This window comes from Rhamphochromis longiceps, linkage group LG17 (genome assembly GCF_057381845.1).
Source record: "Rhamphochromis longiceps isolate RC_006_pf linkage group LG17, R_longiceps_female_GT1.1, whole genome shotgun sequence".
Taxonomy (NCBI): Eukaryota; Metazoa; Chordata; class Actinopteri; order Cichliformes; family Cichlidae; genus Rhamphochromis; species Rhamphochromis longiceps.
This window is the reverse complement of record NC_140573.1, coordinates 4,025,575-4,044,172: the sequence shown is the minus strand read 5'-3', so window position 1 is coordinate 4,044,172 and position 18,598 is coordinate 4,025,575. Positions and strand designations below refer to the sequence as shown.

The following is an 18,598-nucleotide window of genomic DNA, read 5'->3' as shown; positions in this document are numbered from 1 at the left end:
CATGAAACAGTTCAAGTTCAACTCGACCCACCACAACATGGCACACAACAGTCAGAACAGGTGATAACACCCACAAAATGCCAAGTACGCTCTGATGACAACTTGTACCGAACCAATTCTGGTAGAGTGTCTAAACCGAATAGTAAATACGTGGATTAAAAGCACACTTGTGCTGTATTTTCTGTTTTGAAATGTGTTTTATCTCGTGTTATGTTGTTGCATACTTGTCGCAGTTATGACAATGATTACTGTGAATTTCATTTGATATTTGAAGCCTCATTTTGTGTAATCCATAACCTGATAAGTTCTTCCATCACTGTGGTGTTGTTTGATTTGGGTTTGCCTGAAAAGTGCAAAATTAAGAAGAAGAAAAAAAAAACTGAAAAGGGGGATGTAGATAACAGCAATGTTATGTTTGTCCATACTGCCTCCTGTTGCTGCCGTTACGGAGAGTTCCAGCAGGTGTCGCTGTGGTTCTCTCTAGATGTGATGTATACTTCCGGTTACGAGTGTACGGACGTTCATGTTGGCTGCTAATAAACGCCTGGCATACAGTTACAGCGGACTGGTTATTATAAGCAAAACCTACACCCATGGAGCAAGAAACACATGTCTGTCCATCAGTGTATTTTCTGTACTGCTTAAAAGTTCCAAGATCACTTGTTATTGGTCCAGACTTATGAAGCCGTTTAAGAGGAGAGGGAACAGACATCCTCTCTTTTCTTCTGAATACTTTGCGTCTCATAGACGCGCTTGACAATTTGTTCCACAGGTTTATGAGGCCTCTGCACAATCTTTTTCAGTTTACCCAGGAAGGTTTCAAATGGGAAGCAGGAAATACTGTTGATGGGAGTTACACATGTCACACTGAGCGTTTCACTTCCTAATCGTTCTCGTCTTCGTTCTCTTCTGCCTTCAACAACTTTCATCGTCGCTCAGTCCCGTCCCTCGGGACAGTTGCATACATCATGCCGCCTCTTCAGGTGCAAGCGGCGTCCACAACTAAAGCTCCATGCAAGATCCTACACTGAAAAGTGATCCGCCTCATTCTCAGGAATCAGCTTTTTAAGAAACCAACGTGGCTCAGTTCAAAATTTTGTCTTAAACAAAACTCATCATCTCGTCTGCGATATGAGTTCATCACGGTTTTTTGCTGACATATCATCTGTTCTGGAATGAAATTAATGCCTCTGTAGTAAATAAAATAAAATAATATCTGGCTTCTAGCATCTGTTATTTAAGGAATGTATAAAAATAAGACATCTTCTGCTCAGTCTAAAAACCCAACTATGACAGAAATCTGTTTGTGTGGTACACCTCACCTTTTTAGGGGTCGGCTTTTTGTCTTTCACCTTGACATCGGCAAATGTTCAAAAACCTGCCCTAACAGCTAAAACTCTGCTGCTTTACAATACCTAAAACAATACTAGGATAGATCTGAAAATATAAAGTGTATTATCCCCCAAAGAAAGGTCTAAAAGAATGTTTAAATATGAACTTTATAGTAAACAGGATCTGATGCACCAACTCTTTCTTCAAGAACTCAGCAAACTGGCCACACCGAGTGTGAACCGTGGGTTTACTTCTTGTCATGCTTCCCTTTTAGAGCTGAACCACGTGCACCCCCCTCCAGAATACTGTGTCTCTATGGGATGCACTTGGATGGAGGAGTAAGGTAAATAGCTGCCAAGGAGGACAGTAACAGAACACTGCTGTAATAACACGCAGACACTCATAAATGTGCTGTGCTGTTTTATGTACAGGAAAAACAAAGAGGTCCATCCACGTTCTCTACCAACGCTCCACCTCACACCATCGTCTCTTTTCTCTTCCCTAAAGAACACAGAGCCTTCTTGTCCTTTTTGGTTTTATGTGTCGTGGGTGAGGATGACGTCGATGACACGGACGTCGTGGACGATGGCGGGGAGCGAGGCGAAGGGGACGCAGTGGTGGGGCTGTTGCACAGTGAGGCGGGGGCCGACTGAGAGCCTGGCTGCGGGTAGTTCTCGTCTGCTTCCTCCATGTGGATGATGGCAGAAACGGAGGAAGGGCGGCGCTTGGAACGGACGCTGCCTGTAGGCGGGCTGGGGCTGGAGGGCTCGCTCAGAGGCTGGTGGACGGCAATGGCACTACGGAGGCAGTTGAGCCACTGCTGCTTGTGGAAGACGTCGTTGACCTGCAGAGTGTGTGACTGTGCCTGGCTCGGGTCTTGGGAACGTACCCGGAAAATGTTCTTGGCTGCAGAGAAAGCAGAGAGCGTCATTAGGAACGGGGGCAAAGTGCTGCTCAGGCTACTAGCGGACACTTTCTGGGACGAGCCTTACCTTTGTCTGCATTGCTGAAGGCTCCTCTGAAAAAGCCGCCCATTCTGACATCGCCATCTTGCAGGTCCTCCAGCACCAGATCCTGCACTGCGATTGGCTGCCGGTACACCTGGAAGCACTGGCGCTCGTTCCTGGTGACGGGGCGGGTCAGGATCAGCAGGTCGGTGAACAGGAACACGTGCAGCTTCTGAAAGAATTTCCAGGAAAAACAGAAACTTTCAAACCAGAGCATCATCTGAGCACATAGCCCGCCTCATGTGGGACGGCAGCCTCGTGTTAACATGCAAAGAGAAGCACCGAAGGACGACTTGGAAGTGTGCGCTGTGCTCACCGTGCCGCTCTTGTTGCGCAGCTCCCCGTGACACAGAAGACTCTTGCACCGTTCGATGCGAGCGTCCCTCTGCCTGTCGTCCAGATACTCCAGCTTGTCGATGTAGTACTGGCACTCGGACTCCCCTTTCTTCTTGTTGATGTCAGACAAAACTCCCTGGATGACAGTGATCTGAACACACAAGCAGCCTAATTATTACATGGGAGAGGCACTATGATGGATCAGTGTGTTGAACCAGTTTGTCTCCTGGACTTACAGCTTCCTGCAGGCTGGCAGCATCGGGGTGTTCTGCTGGAGTGTGTCTCAGGATTTCCTTGAGCAGTAGGGGGTACTTGACCAGGCGGGATCTGGGAATGTCCAGGAAGCTCCACAGGTCCAGTTTCCGACTAAAAGGTGACTCGAGGCACCGCTGCAGGAAGTCCTGCACACGTGGGTCTTGCTTCTTCTGGTCCAGCAGCGCCTTGGCTGCCAGCTGGTTACTGCAGTAGTCTTTGTAGGCATTGAGCCTGGGCAGCTGCAAAGGAAGGAGGGACTCTTTATCTAACTGCTAATTCAAAATACGGTTTTACTAGCGTAAAAGCTTTTGATGGCTCAAAAAGTCAAAGACACTTACCCAGCTAATAACAATTTGCCCAATCTGGCCCACGGTCCTGTCTGGCCCCGTGGCTTTGGAGAGCTGCGCCAGAAGGTCCTCGTGCAGTGGGATGTAGGCATCCAAGTTGCCGAAAATGTGAGTAAGCTCCTCCTCTGACATGATGGACAGCTTCAGCATCGGGTCGTGGTACGCCTGTGGATGGAGCAAAGTGATCAGTAATATCTGGGCAGAGCTTTGGGAGCGGCTACTAAAAATATCTTGGTCAACAGTTTTAGGGGTACAAAAAAAAAAAGACAGAGGAACAATCCCTGTCTTTTTATAGCTCCTGGCTGCGCTGCATTCAAAGCCTGCCAGACTGATTTAATCTGTTTGCTTTATATGTACTCCCGCTGCCTCAGAGCTTTTAAAATGACAAACCTTGCATGCAAGCTGCAGGTCCTCAATCAGATGCTGTTCTCCACGAAACAGCTCAAATATGGCCTGAGGAATGGGAGAAGGCACAGACAGATGTTTTTTTAGTAAACATGTAAATCAGGTTGTCATTACATCGTAGCCTAAACCATAGTGAGCTTAGCCAAGATGGCTGAATGGCTTCTAGTCCAATTTAAACCATTTGACACAAAGACATGTGAACTAGTCTAGCAAGCATGTAGAATTCATCCCTGCCTGGACTCCTGGACTCACCTCTTGCCGCTTGATCTCTTTGGTGGAGAAAGTTCCTTTCTGGTGGATGTCTAATGTCTCGGACCATAAGGTGCTGTTCCTCCTTTTAGGTGGTGTGGGGGCCGCTGCCTTGCTGCAAGGCTTCTGGGGCATGCCTGGCAACTTGCCATCGCCCCAGAAAGAGGCCTTCAGAAAGAAAGAACACCACATGTCAGACATGTTGAAAGGGATGTCCCTGTCCCCCCAATGCGCTGTGTTTCCATTGGATGCCGTGAGCGCTTACCTTGATGGTTTGGGCGAAGCGCCGGAAGACCCCATTCTTTACCGGAGAAATGAGGTTGGCTAGCGACGTCACCCTGCCGAGAGAACGGACGTGCTTGTTGCTGGGTTCCTGCAGAAGGAGGCAAAAACAGAAGGGGAGCTTAGTCGTGCAGTTATTCTATCATAACACTATGACTTCATTTCCAGCAGCTCTGGTCAAACATTTACAGAGTAAAGTTTCAGCCATCTCACCTCTAACTCCTTGTTGGCCTGGTTCTGGCAGTCTGTCACTTGCAGAGTCCGTTTGATAGACACCAAGCTACCCACTTCATCGTAAGCCACCATATCTTTCAGTAGAAACACAGTATCCTTTTAATCCTCACGAGTTGGCTTCAAGTAATCCACACCAGAGAGAAAAAAGGTGGCAGAAAATCAAGAGTTATAAGCACGTAAAAAGACGGAACAGATACACCTTCCCCCTGTTTGGCTTTTTCTGGCATGGGGCTCCCTCATCACTCTGCCTCACACTGACAAACCATTTGTTACATTCTTCTACATTTAGTTCAGATTTCTGATTTTACTTTTAAATCCAAAGTTAACTGAATAGTAGAAAATATGTCCAAGAGAGACACGATCTGTGCAGCAGGGCTCATTAATTACACTGTTCTGCACATACATTAGCTGAATAACTGATGGATACTCTGAGGCATTGTTTCTTTTTACCAAATTCATCAGGATAAGGGCCAGAGGCAGGAAACAGGTTGATTTTTTCATCTTGTCCCATCAGTCTTGAGCTCCTTACCTTCAGTCGTCTACAGGACAGAGGCTCTTATCATGTGAAGACAGTTTGGTGAAGGGCTGAAAGACTAAAACAGTAACTTACTATGATAAAGATTTATGATTCTACTGCACAGAGAGAGAATGACAGTAAAAAGATAAAACATTGGTATCCATGTTATTTTAAATATCAACCATTGCTCCTAACTGACAGAAACCATGACAACCAACACAGTTCTCAGTGCTAATGGAAACATTAACCCTTTAAGACTTACCATAGAACCAAGTCCGCCAGAGCTTATATTCTATTTTTACATGCTGTGGAGCCATTTTTGGGAGCATTTCAAGTTGCTATACATCAATACAACCATTATAGCCCAGATTTTAATAATATGTCTGCATTAAGTGCATAGTAATTACATAAATTGCAAAAAAGTGCAATAAACTCCCAAAAATTTGAAAATCGTTTTTGCTTTTTTAACATATATTTCTAGTTAGAGAAATTTAAGAGGCTTATCCCTCAAAACTGTAAATACAAAAAAGTTGCACAAAATAGTTTCCCACCACAGGAAATTTATTTTGAGTGTCTTCATAGTTTTATTTTTGAAATACACCAATTTTTATATACTGCAGGAAAAACGAAAATAAATACTATACTGAAAGTTTGCAAAAAAGCAGCATATGCATCAAAATAAACTATTTCCAGCAGTGCAGTATGAGTCCTAAGCATCCCAGAAACGACACCGAAAGTCATAAAGTCAAAGATAACTTTTAAAAACACCAGTATAAGCTCATGAGGCCCTGATGGTAAAAAAAAACAAAAACTACATTTCCGCGAAAATGACATCACTTCTTTTATTTTATCTATTTTATTATCAAAAACAGCAACTTTTGTGGAGCTCACCTTCCACTACTTCATTGCACTGAGGAGAGACTGTAGATCCTCTGAGTCTCCTTAAAGTCTTCCAGGAGGGTTAGAACACGTACAAACATGCTGGTATTGGTGGCTTGTACAAGTTGTCTTGGAACTGGTTGTGAAACCACAGGTGAAGGAGTTGAGGGTGGTGGTAGCTGAACAAATGGATGAGTGACGTTCTGGTGGGGAGTTTCACTTGAATGTCTATTCTCCATTGCTGATGGTGATGAGGTCTCTGGCTGTTCTGCAGCCTTGTCCCAATCCTCATCCGAGCTTAACTGGATCATCCATCCATTCATTCGCTTCCGCTTATCCTTTTCAGGGTCGTGGGGGGTGCTGGAGCCAATCCCAGCTGTCATAGGGCGAGAGGCGGGGTACACCCTGGACAGGTCGCCAGTCTGTCGCAGGGCTAACACACAAGGACAGACAACCATTCATACTCACATTCACACCTAGTGGCAATTTGGATTATCCAATTAACCTATCCCCACAAGCTGCATGTCTTTGGACAGTGGGAGGAAGCCGGAGTACCCGGAGGGAACCCACGCAGACACGGAGAGAACATGCAAACTCCACACAGAAAGACCCCGGCCTGATGGTGGAATTGAACTCAGGACCTTCTTGCTGTGCGGCAACAGTGCTAACCACCGTGCCACCGTGCTGCCCTGGATCACTGGCCTTAAAATGAAAAAAATATTAAAAAACCCCACAAACAATTTAATTACTGGTTAGTCCTACAAACTAAAAACATTAATGTACAGTCCGGCATCAAAAGGAGTCTAAAACTGATTTTTAAAAGTCAAAAAGTTACAAAGTGCTATTTTAAGATCATATCTAAATCTGGTGAGCAGCAATGGTCTGCTAAAGATACTGTCAGCTTGTTTTTGTTTTTCTTATAATCACCACAATAAATTGTTGCTTTTAAGGCGTTTTTAAGACACATAATTACCTCCTTTTCCGCTTCCCTTTTCCCAATCTGCTTCCAGAATCTGACTCAGTCTGCAGATCAGAGGTTGCTTCAGACCTCCGCAGTTTCACCCTGGGATTTTCATAGTTTTCTGTAAATTTTTGACATACATCAACAAAATGTTGTTAGTGAAATTACAGGGAAATTTTTTGTTCTGTCTTTAATGACAGAATATTTGGTAGCAATAAACAAAAATGCTTCTTACCAGCTTTCCCCAAGATGCGAACTCTGTACTGTGACCAGTTTGCATCTGGAGTAACTCCATCCTTATTGATATTGACTCTCCCTGGTGGCCAGAAACAAGAATCTTCCGCTGGTCCTGTAAACCACTTGCAAGGAATTATGGATGCACCTCCACCATCCAGAAAATCAACAACTGCAAATGGTAGCATGCTGGTGAGAAAGCAAAAAGAAGCCAACTAGTACAGCAGTGGCAATGCCACATATCCAGACTTCAGTGGCAAAAGCACCATTTTCTGTTTTAATTCATCAAGTAATACAAGATTCATTTGTTTAGACAGATTTGAAACAAAGTAAATTCCAAGGCATGTTGAGTCCAATGGATAGCTGAAAAAGGCATTACAGTTTTCAAAGACCTGACACAGTGCTTTGACAACTTGGCAATCCTGTAAAATGTTTGCCACAATAAGAATTGTTCCCCCTACATTGAAACAGTTATCTCCCATGGAGCAAGAAACACATGTCTGTCCATCAGTGTATTTTCTGTACTGCTTAAAAGTTCCAAGATCACTTGTTATTGGTCCAGACTTATGAAGCCGTTTAAGAGGAGCGGGAACAGACATCCTCTCTTTTCTTCTGAATACTTTGCGTCTCATAGACGCGCTTGACAATTTGTTCCACAGGTTTATGAGGCCTCCGCACAATCTTTTTCAGTTTACCCAGGAAGGTTTCAAATGGGAAGCAGGAAATACTGTTGATGGGAGTTACACATGTCACACTGAGCGTTTCACTTCCTAATCGTTCTCGTCTTCGTTCTCTTCTGCCTTCAACAACTTTCATCGTCGCTCAGTCCCATCCCTCGGGACAGTTGCATACATCATGCCGCCTCTTCAGGTGCAAGCGGCGTCCACAACTAAAGCTCCATGCAAGATCCTACACTGAAAAGTGATCCGCCTCATTCTCAGGAATCAGCTTTTTAAGAAATCAACGTGGCTCAGTTCAAAATTTTGTCTTAAACAAAACTCATCATCTCGTCTGCGATATGAGTTCATCACGGTTTTTTGCTGACATATCATCTGTTCTGGAATGAAATTAATGCCTCTGTAGTAAATAAAATAAAATAATATCTGGCTTCTAGCATCTGTTATTTAAGGAATGTATAAAAATAAGACATCTTCTGCTCAGTCTAAAAACCCAACTATGACAGAAATCTGTTTGTGTGGTACACCTCACCTTTTTAGGGGTCGGCTTTTTGTCTTTCACCTTGACATCGGCAAATGTTCAAAAACCTGCCCTAACAGCTAAAACTCTGCTGCTTTACAATACCTAAAACAATACTAGGATAGATCTGAAAATATAAAGTGTATTATCCCCCAAAGAAAGGTCTAAAAGAATGTTTAAATATGAACTTTATAGTAAACAGGATCTGATGCACCAACTCTTTCTTCAAGAACTCAGCAAACTGGCCACACCGAGTGTGAACCGTGGGTTTACTTCTTGTCATGCTTCCCTTTTAGAGCTGAACCACGTGCACCCCCCTCCAGAATACTGTGTCTCTATGGGATGCACTTGGATGGAGGAGTAAGGTAAATAGCTGCCAAGGAGGACAGTAACAGAACACTGCTGTAATAACACGCAGACACTCATAAATGTGCTGTGCTGTTTTATGTACAGGAAAAACAAAGAGGTCCATCCACGTTCTCTACCAACGCTCCACCTCACACCATCGTCTCTTTTCTCTTCCCTAAAGAACACAGAGCCTTCTTGTCCTTTTTGGTTTTATGTGTCGTGGGTGAGGATGACGTCGATGACACGGACGTCGTGGACGATGGCGGGGAGCGAGGCGAAGGGGACGCAGTGGTGGGGCTGTTGCACAGTGAGGCGGGGGCCGACTGAGAGCCTGGCTGCGGGTAGTTCTCGTCTGCTTCCTCCATGTGGATGATGGCAGAAACGGAGGAAGGGCGGCGCTTGGAACGGACGCTGCCTGTAGGCGGGCTGGGGCTGGAGGGCTCGCTCAGAGGCTGGTGGACGGCAATGGCACTACGGAGGCAGTTGAGCCACTGCTGCTTGTGGAAGACGTCGTTGACCTGCAGAGTGTGTGACTGTGCCTGGCTCGGGTCTTGGGAACGTACCCGGAAAATGTTCTTGGCTGCAGAGAAAGCAGAGAGCGTCATTAGGAACGGGGGCAAAGTGCTGCTCAGGCTACTAGCGGACACTTTCTGGGACGAGCCTTACCTTTGTCTGCATTGCTGAAGGCTCCTCTGAAAAAGCCGCCCATTCTGACATCGCCATCTTGCAGGTCCTCCAGCACCAGATCCTGCACTGCGATTGGCTGCCGGTACACCTGGAAGCACTGGCGCTCGTTCCTGGTGACGGGGCGGGTCAGGATCAGCAGGTCGGTGAACAGGAACACGTGCAGCTTCTGAAAGAATTTCCAGGAAAAACAGAAACTTTCAAACCAGAGCATCATCTGAGCACATAGCCCGCCTCATGTGGGACGGCAGCCTCGTGTTAACATGCAAAGAGAAGCACCGAAGGACGACTTGGAAGTGTGCGCTGTGCTCACCGTGCCGCTCTTGTTGCGCAGCTCCCCGTGACACAGAAGACTCTTGCACTGTTCGATGCGAGCGTCCCTCTGCCTGTCGTCCAGATACTCCAGCTTGTCGATGTAGTACTGGCACTCGGACTCCCCTTTCTTCTTGTTGATGTCAGACAAAACTCCCTGGATGACAGTGATCTGAACACACAAGCAGCCTAATTATTACATGGGAGAGGCACTATGATGGATCAGTGTGTTGAACCAGTTTGTCTCCTGGACTTACAGCTTCCTGCAGGCTGGCAGCATCGGGGTGTTCTGCTGGAGTGTGTCTCAGGATTTCCTTGAGCAGTAGGGGGTACTTGACCAGGCGGGATCTGGGAATGTCCAGGAAGCTCCACAGGTCCAGTTTCCGACTAAAAGGTGACTCGAGGCACCGCTGCAGGAAGTCCTGCACACGTGGGTCTTGCTTCTTCTGGTCCAGCAGCGCCTTGGCTGCCAGCTGGTTACTGCAGTAGTCTTTGTAGGCATTGAGCCTGGGCAGCTGCAAAGGAAGGAGGGACTCTTTATCTAACTGCTAATTCAAAATACGGTTTTACTAGCGTAAAAGCTTTTGATGGCTCAAAAAGTCAAAGACACTTACCCAGCTAATAACAATTTGCCCAATCTGGCCCACGGTCCTGTCTGGCCCCGTGGCTTTGGAGAGCTGCGCCAGAAGGTCCTCGTGCAGTGGGATGTAGGCATCCAAGTTGCCGAAAATGTGAGTAAGCTCCTCCTCTGACATGATGGACAGCTTCAGCATCGGGTCGTGGTACGCCTGTGGATGGAGCAAAGTGATCAGTAATATCTGGGCAGAGCTTTGGGAGCGGCTACTAAAAATATCTTGGTCAACAGTTTTAGGGGTACAAAAAAAAAAAAGACAGAGGAACAATCCCTGTCTTTTTATAGCTCCTGGCTGCGCTGCATTCAAAGCCTGCCAGACTGATTTAATCTGTTTGCTTTATATGTACTCCCGCTGCCTCAGAGCTTTTAAAATGACAAACCTTGCATGCAAGCTGCAGGTCCTCAATCAGATGCTGTTCTCCACGAAACAGCTCAAATATGGCCTGAGGAATGGGAGAAGGCACAGACAGATGTTTTTTTAGTAAACATGTAAATCAGGTTGTCATTACATCGTAGCCTAAACCATAGTGAGCTTAGCCAAGATGGCTGAATGGCTTCTAGTCCAATTTAAACCATTTGACACAAAGACATGTGAACTAGTCTAGCAAGCATGTAGAATTCATCCCTGCCTGGACTCCTGGACTCACCTCTTGCCGCTTGATCTCTTTGGTGGAGAAAGTTCCTTTCTGGTGGATGTCTAATGTCTCGGACCATAAGGTGCTGTTCCTCCTTTTAGGTGGTGTGGGGGCCGCTGCCTTGCTGCAAGGCTTCTGGGGCATGCCTGGCAACTTGCCATCGCCCCAGAAAGAGGCCTTCAGAAAGAAAGAACACCACATGTCAGACATGTTGAAAGGGATGTCCCTGTCCCCCCAATGCGCTGTGTTTCCATTGGATGCCGTGAGCGCTTACCTTGATGGTTTGGGCGAAGCGCCGGAAGACCCCATTCTTTACCGGAGAAATGAGGTTGGCTAGCGACGTCACCCTGCCGAGAGAACGGACGTGCTTGTTGCTGGGTTCCTGCAGAAGGAGGCAAAAACAGAAGGGGAGGTTAGTCGTGCAGTTATTCTATCATAACACTATGACTTCATTTCCAGCAGCTCTGGTCAAACATTTACAGAGTAAAGTTTCAGCCATCTCACCTCTAACTCCTTGTTGGCCTGGTTCTGGCAGTCTGTCACTTGCAGAGTCCGTTTGATAGGCACCAAGCTACCCACTTCATCGTAAGCCACCATATCTTTCAGTAGAAACACAGTATCCTTTTAATCCTCACGAGTTGGCTTCAAGTAATCCACACCAGAGAGAAAAAAGGTGGCAGAAAATCAAGAGTTATAAGCACGTAAAAAGACGGAACAGATACACCTTCCCCCTGTTTGGCTTTTTCTGGCATGGGGCTCCCTCATCACTCTGCCTCACACTGACAAACCATTTGTTACATTCTTCTACATTTAGTTCAGATTTCTGATTTTACTTTTAAATCCAAAGTTAACTGAATAGTAGAAAATATGTCCAAGAGAGACACGATCTGTGCAGCAGGGCTCATTAATTACACTGTTCTGCACATACATTAGCTGAATAACTGATGGATACTCTGAGGCATTGTTTCTTTTTACCAAATTCATCAGGATAAGGGCCAGAGGCAGGAAACAGGTTGATTTTTTCATCTTGTCCCATCAGTCTTGAGCTCCTTACCTTCAGTCGTCTACAGGACAGAGGCTCTTATCATGTGAAGACAGTTTGGTGAAGGGCTGAAAGACTAAAACAGTAACTTACTATGATAAAGATTTATGATTCTACTGCACAGAGAGAGAATGACAGTAAAAAGATAAAACATTGGTATCCATGTTATTTTAAATATCAACCATTGCTCCTAACTGACAGAAACCATGACAACCAACACAGTTCTCAGTGCTAATGGAAACATTAACCCTTTAAGACTTACCATAGAACCAAGTCTGCCAGAGCTTATATTCTATTTTTACATGCTGTGGAGCCATTTTTGGGAGCATTTCAAGTTGCTATACATCAAAACAACCATTATAGCCCAGATTTTAATAATATGTCTGCATTAAGTGAATAATAATTACATAAATTGCAAAAAAGTGCAATAAACTCCCAAAAATTTGAAAATCGTTTTTGCTTTTTTAACATATATTTCTAGTTAGAGAAATTTAAGAGGCTTATCCCTCAAAACTGTAAATACAAAAAAGTTGCACAAAATAGTTTCCCACCACAGGAAATTTATTTTGAGTGTCTTCATAGTTTTATTTTTGAAATACACCAATTTTTATATACTGCAGGAAAAACGAAAATAAATACTATACTGAAAGTTTGCAAAAAAGCAGCATATGCATCAAAATAAACTATTTCCAGCAGTGCAGTATGAGTCCTAAGCATCCCAGAAACGACACCGAAAGTCATAAAGTCAAAGATAACTTTTAAAAACACCAGTATAAGCTCATGAGGCCCTGATGGTAAAAAAAAAAAAAACTACATTTCCGCGAAAATGACATCACTTCTTTTATTTTATCTATTTTATTTTCAAAAACAGCAACTTTTGTGGAGCTCACCTTCCACTACTTCATTGCACTGAGGAGAGACTGTAGCATTCGACTGTGGATCCTCTGAGTCTCCTTAATGTCTTCCAGGAGGGTTAGAACACGTACAAACATGCTGGTATTGGTGGCTTGTACAAGTTGTCTTGGAACTGGTTGTGAAACCACAGGTGAAGGAGTTGAGGGTGGTGGTGCTGGAGCCAATCCCAGCTGTCATAGGGCGAGAGGCGGGGTACACCCTGGACAGGTCGCCAGTCTGTCGCAGGGCTAACACACAAGGACAGACAACCATTCATACTCACATTCACACCTAGTGGCAATTTGGATTATCCAATTAACCTATCCCCACAAGCTGCATGTCTTTGGACAGTGGGAGGAAGCCGGAGTACCCGGAGGGAACCCACGCAGACACGGGGAGAACATGCAAACTCCACACAGAAAGACCCCGGCCTGATGGTGGAATTGAACTCAGGACCTTCTTGCTGTGCGGCAACAGTGCTAACCACCGTGCCACCGTGCTGCCCTGGATCGCTGGCCTTAAAATGAAAACAAATATTAAAAAACCCCACAAACAATTTAGTTACTGGTTAGTCCTACAAACTAAAAACATTAATGTACAGTCCGGCATCAAAAGGAGTCTAAAACTGATTTTTAAAAGTCAAAAAGTTACAAAGTGCTATTTTAAGATCATATCTAAATCTGGTGAGCAGCAATGGTCTGCTAAAGATACTGTCAGCTTGTTTTTGTTTTTCTTATAATCACCACAATAAATTGTTGCTTTTAAGGCGTTTTTAAGACACATAATTACCTCCTTTTCCGCTTCCCTTTTCCCAATCTGCTTCCAGAATCTGACTCAGTCTGCAGATCAGAGGTTGCTTCAGACCTCCGCAGTTTCACCCTGGGATTTTCATAGTTTTCTGTAAATTTTTGACATACATCAACAAAATGTTGTTAGTGAAATTACAGGGAAATTTTTTGTTCTGTCTTTAATGACAGAATATTTGGTAGCAATAAACAAAAATGCTTCTTACCAGCTTTCCCCAAGATGCGAACTCTGTACTGTGACCAGTTTGCATCTGGAGTAACTCCATCCTTATTGATATTGACTTTCCCTGGTGGCCAGAAACAAGAATCTTCCGCTGGTCCTGTAAACCACTTGCAAGGAATTATGGATGCACCTCCACCATCCAGAAAATCAACAACTGCAAATGGTAGCATGCTGGTGAGAAAGCAAAAAGAAGCCAACTAGTACAGCAGTGGCAATGCCACATATCCAGACTTCAGTGGCAAAAGCACCATTTTCTGTTTTAATTCATCAAGTAATACAAGATTCATTTGTTTAGACAGATTTGAAACAAAGTAAATTCCAAGGCATGTTGAGTCCAATGGATAGCTGAAAAAGGCATTACAGTTTTCAAAGACCTGACACAGTGCTTTGACAACTTGGCAATCCTGTAAAATGTTTGCCACAATAAGAATTGTTCCCCCTACATTGAAACAGTTATCTCCCATGGAGCAAGAAACACATGTCTGTCCATCAGTGTATTTTCTGTACTGCTTAAAAGTTCCAAGATCACTTGTTATTGGTCCAGACTTATGAAGCCGTTTAAGAGGAGCGGGAACAGACATCCTCTCTTTTCTTCTGAATACTTTGCGTCTCATAGACGCGCTTGACAATTTGTTCCACAGGTTTATGAGGCCTCCGCACAATCTTTTTCAGTTTACCCAGGAAGGTTTCAAATGGGAAGCAGGAAATACTGTTGATGGGAGTTACACATGTCACACTGAGCGTTTCACTTCCTAATCGTTCTCGTCTTCGTTCTCTTCTGCCTTCAACAACTTTCATCGTCGCTCAGTCCCGTCCCTCGGGACAGTTGCATACATCATGCCGCCTCTTCAGGTGCAAGCGGCGTCCACAACTAAAGCTCCATGCAAGATCCTACACTGAAAAGTGATCCGCCTCATTCTCAGGAATCAGCTTTTTAAGAAACCAACGTGGCTCAGTTCAAAATTTTGTCTTAAACAAAACTCATCATCTCGTCTGCGATATGAGTTCATCACGGTTTTTTGCTGACATATCATCTGTTCTGGAATGAAATTAATGCCTCTGTAGTAAATAAAATAAAATAATATCTGGCTTCTAGCATCTGTTATTTAAGGAATGTATAAAAATAAGACATCTTCTGCTCAGTCTAAAAACCCAACTATGACAGAAATCTGTTTGTGTGGTACACCTCACCTTTTTAGGGGTCGGCTTTTTGTCTTTCACCTTGACATCGGCAAATGTTCAAAAACCTGCCCTAACAGCTAAAACTCTGCTGCTTTACAATACCTAAAACAATACTAGGATAGATCTGAAAATATAAAGTGTATTATCCCCCAAAGAAAGGTCTAAAAGAATGTTTAAATATGAACTTTATAGTAAACAGGATCTGATGCACCAACTCTTTCTTCAAGAACTCAGCAAACTGGCCACACCGAGTGTGAACCGTGGGTTTACTTCTTGTCATGCTTCCCTTTTAGAGCTGAACCACGTGCACCCCCCTCCAGAATACTGTGTCTCTATGGGATGCACTTGGATGGAGGAGTAAGGTAAATAGCTGCCAAGGAGGACAGTAACAGAACACTGCTGTAATAACACGCAGACACTCATAAATGTGCTGTGCTGTTTTATGTACAGGAAAAACAAAGAGGTCCATCCACGTTCTCTACCAACGCTCCACCTCACACCATCGCCTCTTTTCTCTTCCCTAAAGAACACAGAGCCTTCTTGTCCTTTTTGGTTTTATGTGTCGTGGGTGAGGATGACGTCGATGACACGGACGTCGTGGACGATGGCGGGGAGCGAGGCGAAGGGGACGCAGTGGTGGGGCTGTTGCACAGTGAGGCGGGGGCCGACTGAGAGCCTGGCTGCGGGTAGTTCTCGTCTGCTTCCTCCATGTGGATGATGGCAGAAACGGAGGAAGGGCGGCGCTTGGAACGGACGCTGCCTGTAGGCGGGCTGGGGCTGGAGGGCTCGCTCAGAGGCTGGTGGACGGCAATGGCACTACGGAGGCAGTTGAGCCACTGCTGCTTGTGGAAGACGTCGTTGACCTGCAGAGTGTGTGACTGTGCCTGGCTCGGGTCTTGGGAACGTACCCGGAAAATGTTCTTGGCTGCAGAGAAAGCAGAGAGCGTCATTAGGAACGGGGGCAAAGTGCTGCTCAGGCTACTAGCGGACACTTTCTGGGACGAGCCTTACCTTTGTCTGCATTGCTGAAGGCTCCTCTGAAAAAGCCGCCCATTCTGACATCGCCATCTTGCAGGTCCTCCAGCACCAGATCCTGCACTGCGATTGGCTGCCGGTACACCTGGAAGCACTGGCGCTCGTTCCTGGTGACGGGGCGGGTCAGGATCAGCAGGTCGGTGAACAGGAACACGTGCAGCTTCTGAAAGAATTTCCAGGAAAAACAGAAACTTTCAAACCAGAGCATCATCTGAGCACATAGCCCGCCTCATGTGGGACGGCAGCCTCGTGTTAACATGCAAAGAGAAGCACCGAAGGACGACTTGGAAGTGTGCGCTGTGCTCACCGTGCCGCTCTTGTTGCGCAGCTCCCCGTGACACAGAAGACTCTTGCACCGTTCGATGCGAGCGTCCCTCTGCCTGTCGTCCAGATACTCCAGCTTGTCGATGTAGTACTGGCACTCGGACTCCCCTTTCTTCTTGTTGATGTCAGACAAAACTCCCTGGATGACAGTGATCTGAACACACAAGCAGCCTAATTATTACATGGGAGAGGCACTATGATGGATCAGTGTGTTGAACCAGTTTGTCTCCTGGACTTACAGCTTCCTGCAGGCTGGCAGCATCGGGGTGTTCTGCTGGAGTGTGTCTCAGGATTTCCTTGAGCAGTAGGGGGTACTTGACCAGGCGGGATCTGGGAATGTCCAGGAAGCTCCACAGGTCCAGTTTCCGACTAAAAGGTGACTCGAGGCACCGCTGCAGGAAGTCCTGCACACGTGGGTCTTGCTTCTTCTGGTCCAGCAGCGCCTTGGCTGCCAGCTGGTTACTGCAGTAGTCTTTGTAGGCATTGAGCCTGGGCAGCTGCAAAGGAAGGAGGGACTCTTTATCTAACTGCTAATTCAAAATACGGTTTTACTAGCGTAAAAGCTTTTGATGGCTCAAAAAGTCAAAGACACTTACCCAGCTAATAACAATTTGCCCAATCTGGCCCACGGTCCTGTCTGGCCCCGTGGCTTTGGAGAGCTGCGCCAGAAGGTCCTCGTGCAGTGGGATGTAGGCATCCAAGTTGCCGAAAATGTGAGTAAGCTCCTCCTCTGACATGATGGACAGCTTCAGCATCGGGTCGTGGTACGCCTGTGGATGGAGCAAAGTGATCAGTAATATCTGGGCAGAGCTTTGGGAGCGGCTACTAAAAATATCTTGGTCAACAGTTTTAGGGGTACAAAAAAAAAAAAGACAGAGGAACAATCCCTGTCTTTTTATAGCTCCAGGCTGCGCTGCATTCAAAGCCTGCCAGACTGATTTAATCTGTTTGCTTTATATGTACTCCCGCTGCCTCAGAGCTTTTAAAATGACAAACCTTGCATGCAAGCTGCAGGTCCTCAATCAGATGCTGTTCTCCACGAAACAGCTCAAATATGGCCTGAGGAATGGGAGAAGGCACAGACAGATGTTTTTTTAGTAAACATGTAAATCAGGTTGTCATTACATCGTAGCCTAAACCATAGTGAGCTTAGCCAAGATGGCTGAATGGCTTCTAGTCCAATTTAAACCATTTGACACAAAGACATGTGAACTAGTCTAGCAAGCATGTAGAATTCATCCCTGCCTGGACTCCTGGACTCACCTCTTGCCGCTTGATCTCTTTGGTGGAGAAAGTTCCTTTCTGGTGGATGTCTAATGTCTCGGACCATAAGGTGCTGTTCCTCCTTTTAGGTGGTGTGGGGGCCGCTGCCTTGCTGCAAGGCTTCTGGGGCATGCCTGGCAACTTGCCATCGCCCCAGAAAGAGGCCTTCAGAAAGAAAGAACACCACATGTCAGACATGTTGAAAGGGATGTCCCTGTCCCCCCAATGCGCTGTGTTTCCATTGGATGCCGTGAGCGCTTACCTTGATGGTTTGGGCGAAGCGCCGGAAGACCCCATTCTTTACCGGAGAAATGAGGTTGGCTAGCGACGTCACCCTGCCGAGAGAACGGACGTGCTTGTTGCTGGGTTCCTGCAGAAGGAGGCAAAAACAGAAGGGGAGGTTAGTCGTGCAGTTATTCTATCATAACACTATGACTTCATTTCCAGCAGCTCTGGTCAAACATTTACAGAGTAAAGTTTCAGCCATCTCACCTCTAACTCCTTGTTGGCCTGGTTCTGGCAGTCTGTCACTTGCAGAGTCCGTTTGATAGGCACCAAGCTACCCACTTCATCGTAAGCCACCATATCTTTCAGTAGAAACACAGTATCCTTTTAATCCTCACGAGTTGGCTTCAAGTAATCCACACCAGAGAGAAAAAAGGTGGCAGAAAATCAAGAGTTATAAGCACGTAAAAAGACGGAACAGATACACCTTCCCCCTGTTTGGCTTTTTCTGGCATGGGGCTCCCTCATCACTCTGCCTCACACTGACAAACCATTTGTTACATTCTTCTACATTTAGTTCAGATTTCTGATTTTACTTTTAAATCCAAAGTTAACTGAATAGTAGAAAATATGTCCAAGAGAGACACGATCTGTGCAGCAGGGCTCATTAATTACACTGTTCTGCACATACATTAGCTGAATAACTGATGGATACTCTGAGGCATTGTTTCTTTTTACCAAATTCATCAGGATAAG

At 45.5% G+C, this 18,598-nt stretch overlaps 2 protein-coding genes and 1 pseudogene across 2 annotated transcripts; all 3 read right to left on the bottom strand.

The window, feature by feature from the left end:
- Nucleotides 1-879: 879 nt before the first annotated feature.
- On the bottom strand, nucleotides 880-4,519 carry LOC146649127 (neuroepithelial cell-transforming gene 1 protein-like; annotated as a pseudogene).
- Nucleotides 4,520-8,145: 3,626 nt separating this feature from the next.
- LOC146649126 (neuroepithelial cell-transforming gene 1 protein-like) lies at nucleotides 8,146-11,646 on the bottom strand. The gene is made up of 9 exons (XM_085387317.1): nucleotides 11,353-11,646; nucleotides 11,123-11,230; nucleotides 10,861-11,025; nucleotides 10,594-10,656; nucleotides 10,194-10,367; nucleotides 9,837-10,094; nucleotides 9,581-9,751; nucleotides 9,250-9,436; nucleotides 8,146-9,163 (listed from the first exon to the last, which is right to left on the bottom strand). The coding sequence occupies exons 1-9, from the start codon at nucleotides 11,443-11,445 to the stop codon at nucleotides 8,733-8,735; spliced, it is 1,650 nt and encodes a 549-aa protein (XP_085243443.1). The 5' UTR covers nucleotides 11,446-11,646; the 3' UTR covers nucleotides 8,146-8,732.
- Nucleotides 11,647-14,556: 2,910 nt separating this feature from the next.
- LOC146649125 (neuroepithelial cell-transforming gene 1 protein-like) lies at nucleotides 14,557-18,397 on the bottom strand. The gene is made up of 9 exons (XM_085387254.1): nucleotides 18,110-18,397; nucleotides 17,880-17,987; nucleotides 17,618-17,782; nucleotides 17,351-17,413; nucleotides 16,951-17,124; nucleotides 16,594-16,851; nucleotides 16,338-16,508; nucleotides 16,007-16,193; nucleotides 14,557-15,920 (listed from the first exon to the last, which is right to left on the bottom strand). The coding sequence occupies exons 1-9, from the start codon at nucleotides 18,200-18,202 to the stop codon at nucleotides 15,490-15,492; spliced, it is 1,650 nt and encodes a 549-aa protein (XP_085243380.1). The 5' UTR covers nucleotides 18,203-18,397; the 3' UTR covers nucleotides 14,557-15,489.
- Between the last annotated feature and the right edge of the window lie 201 nt (nucleotides 18,398-18,598).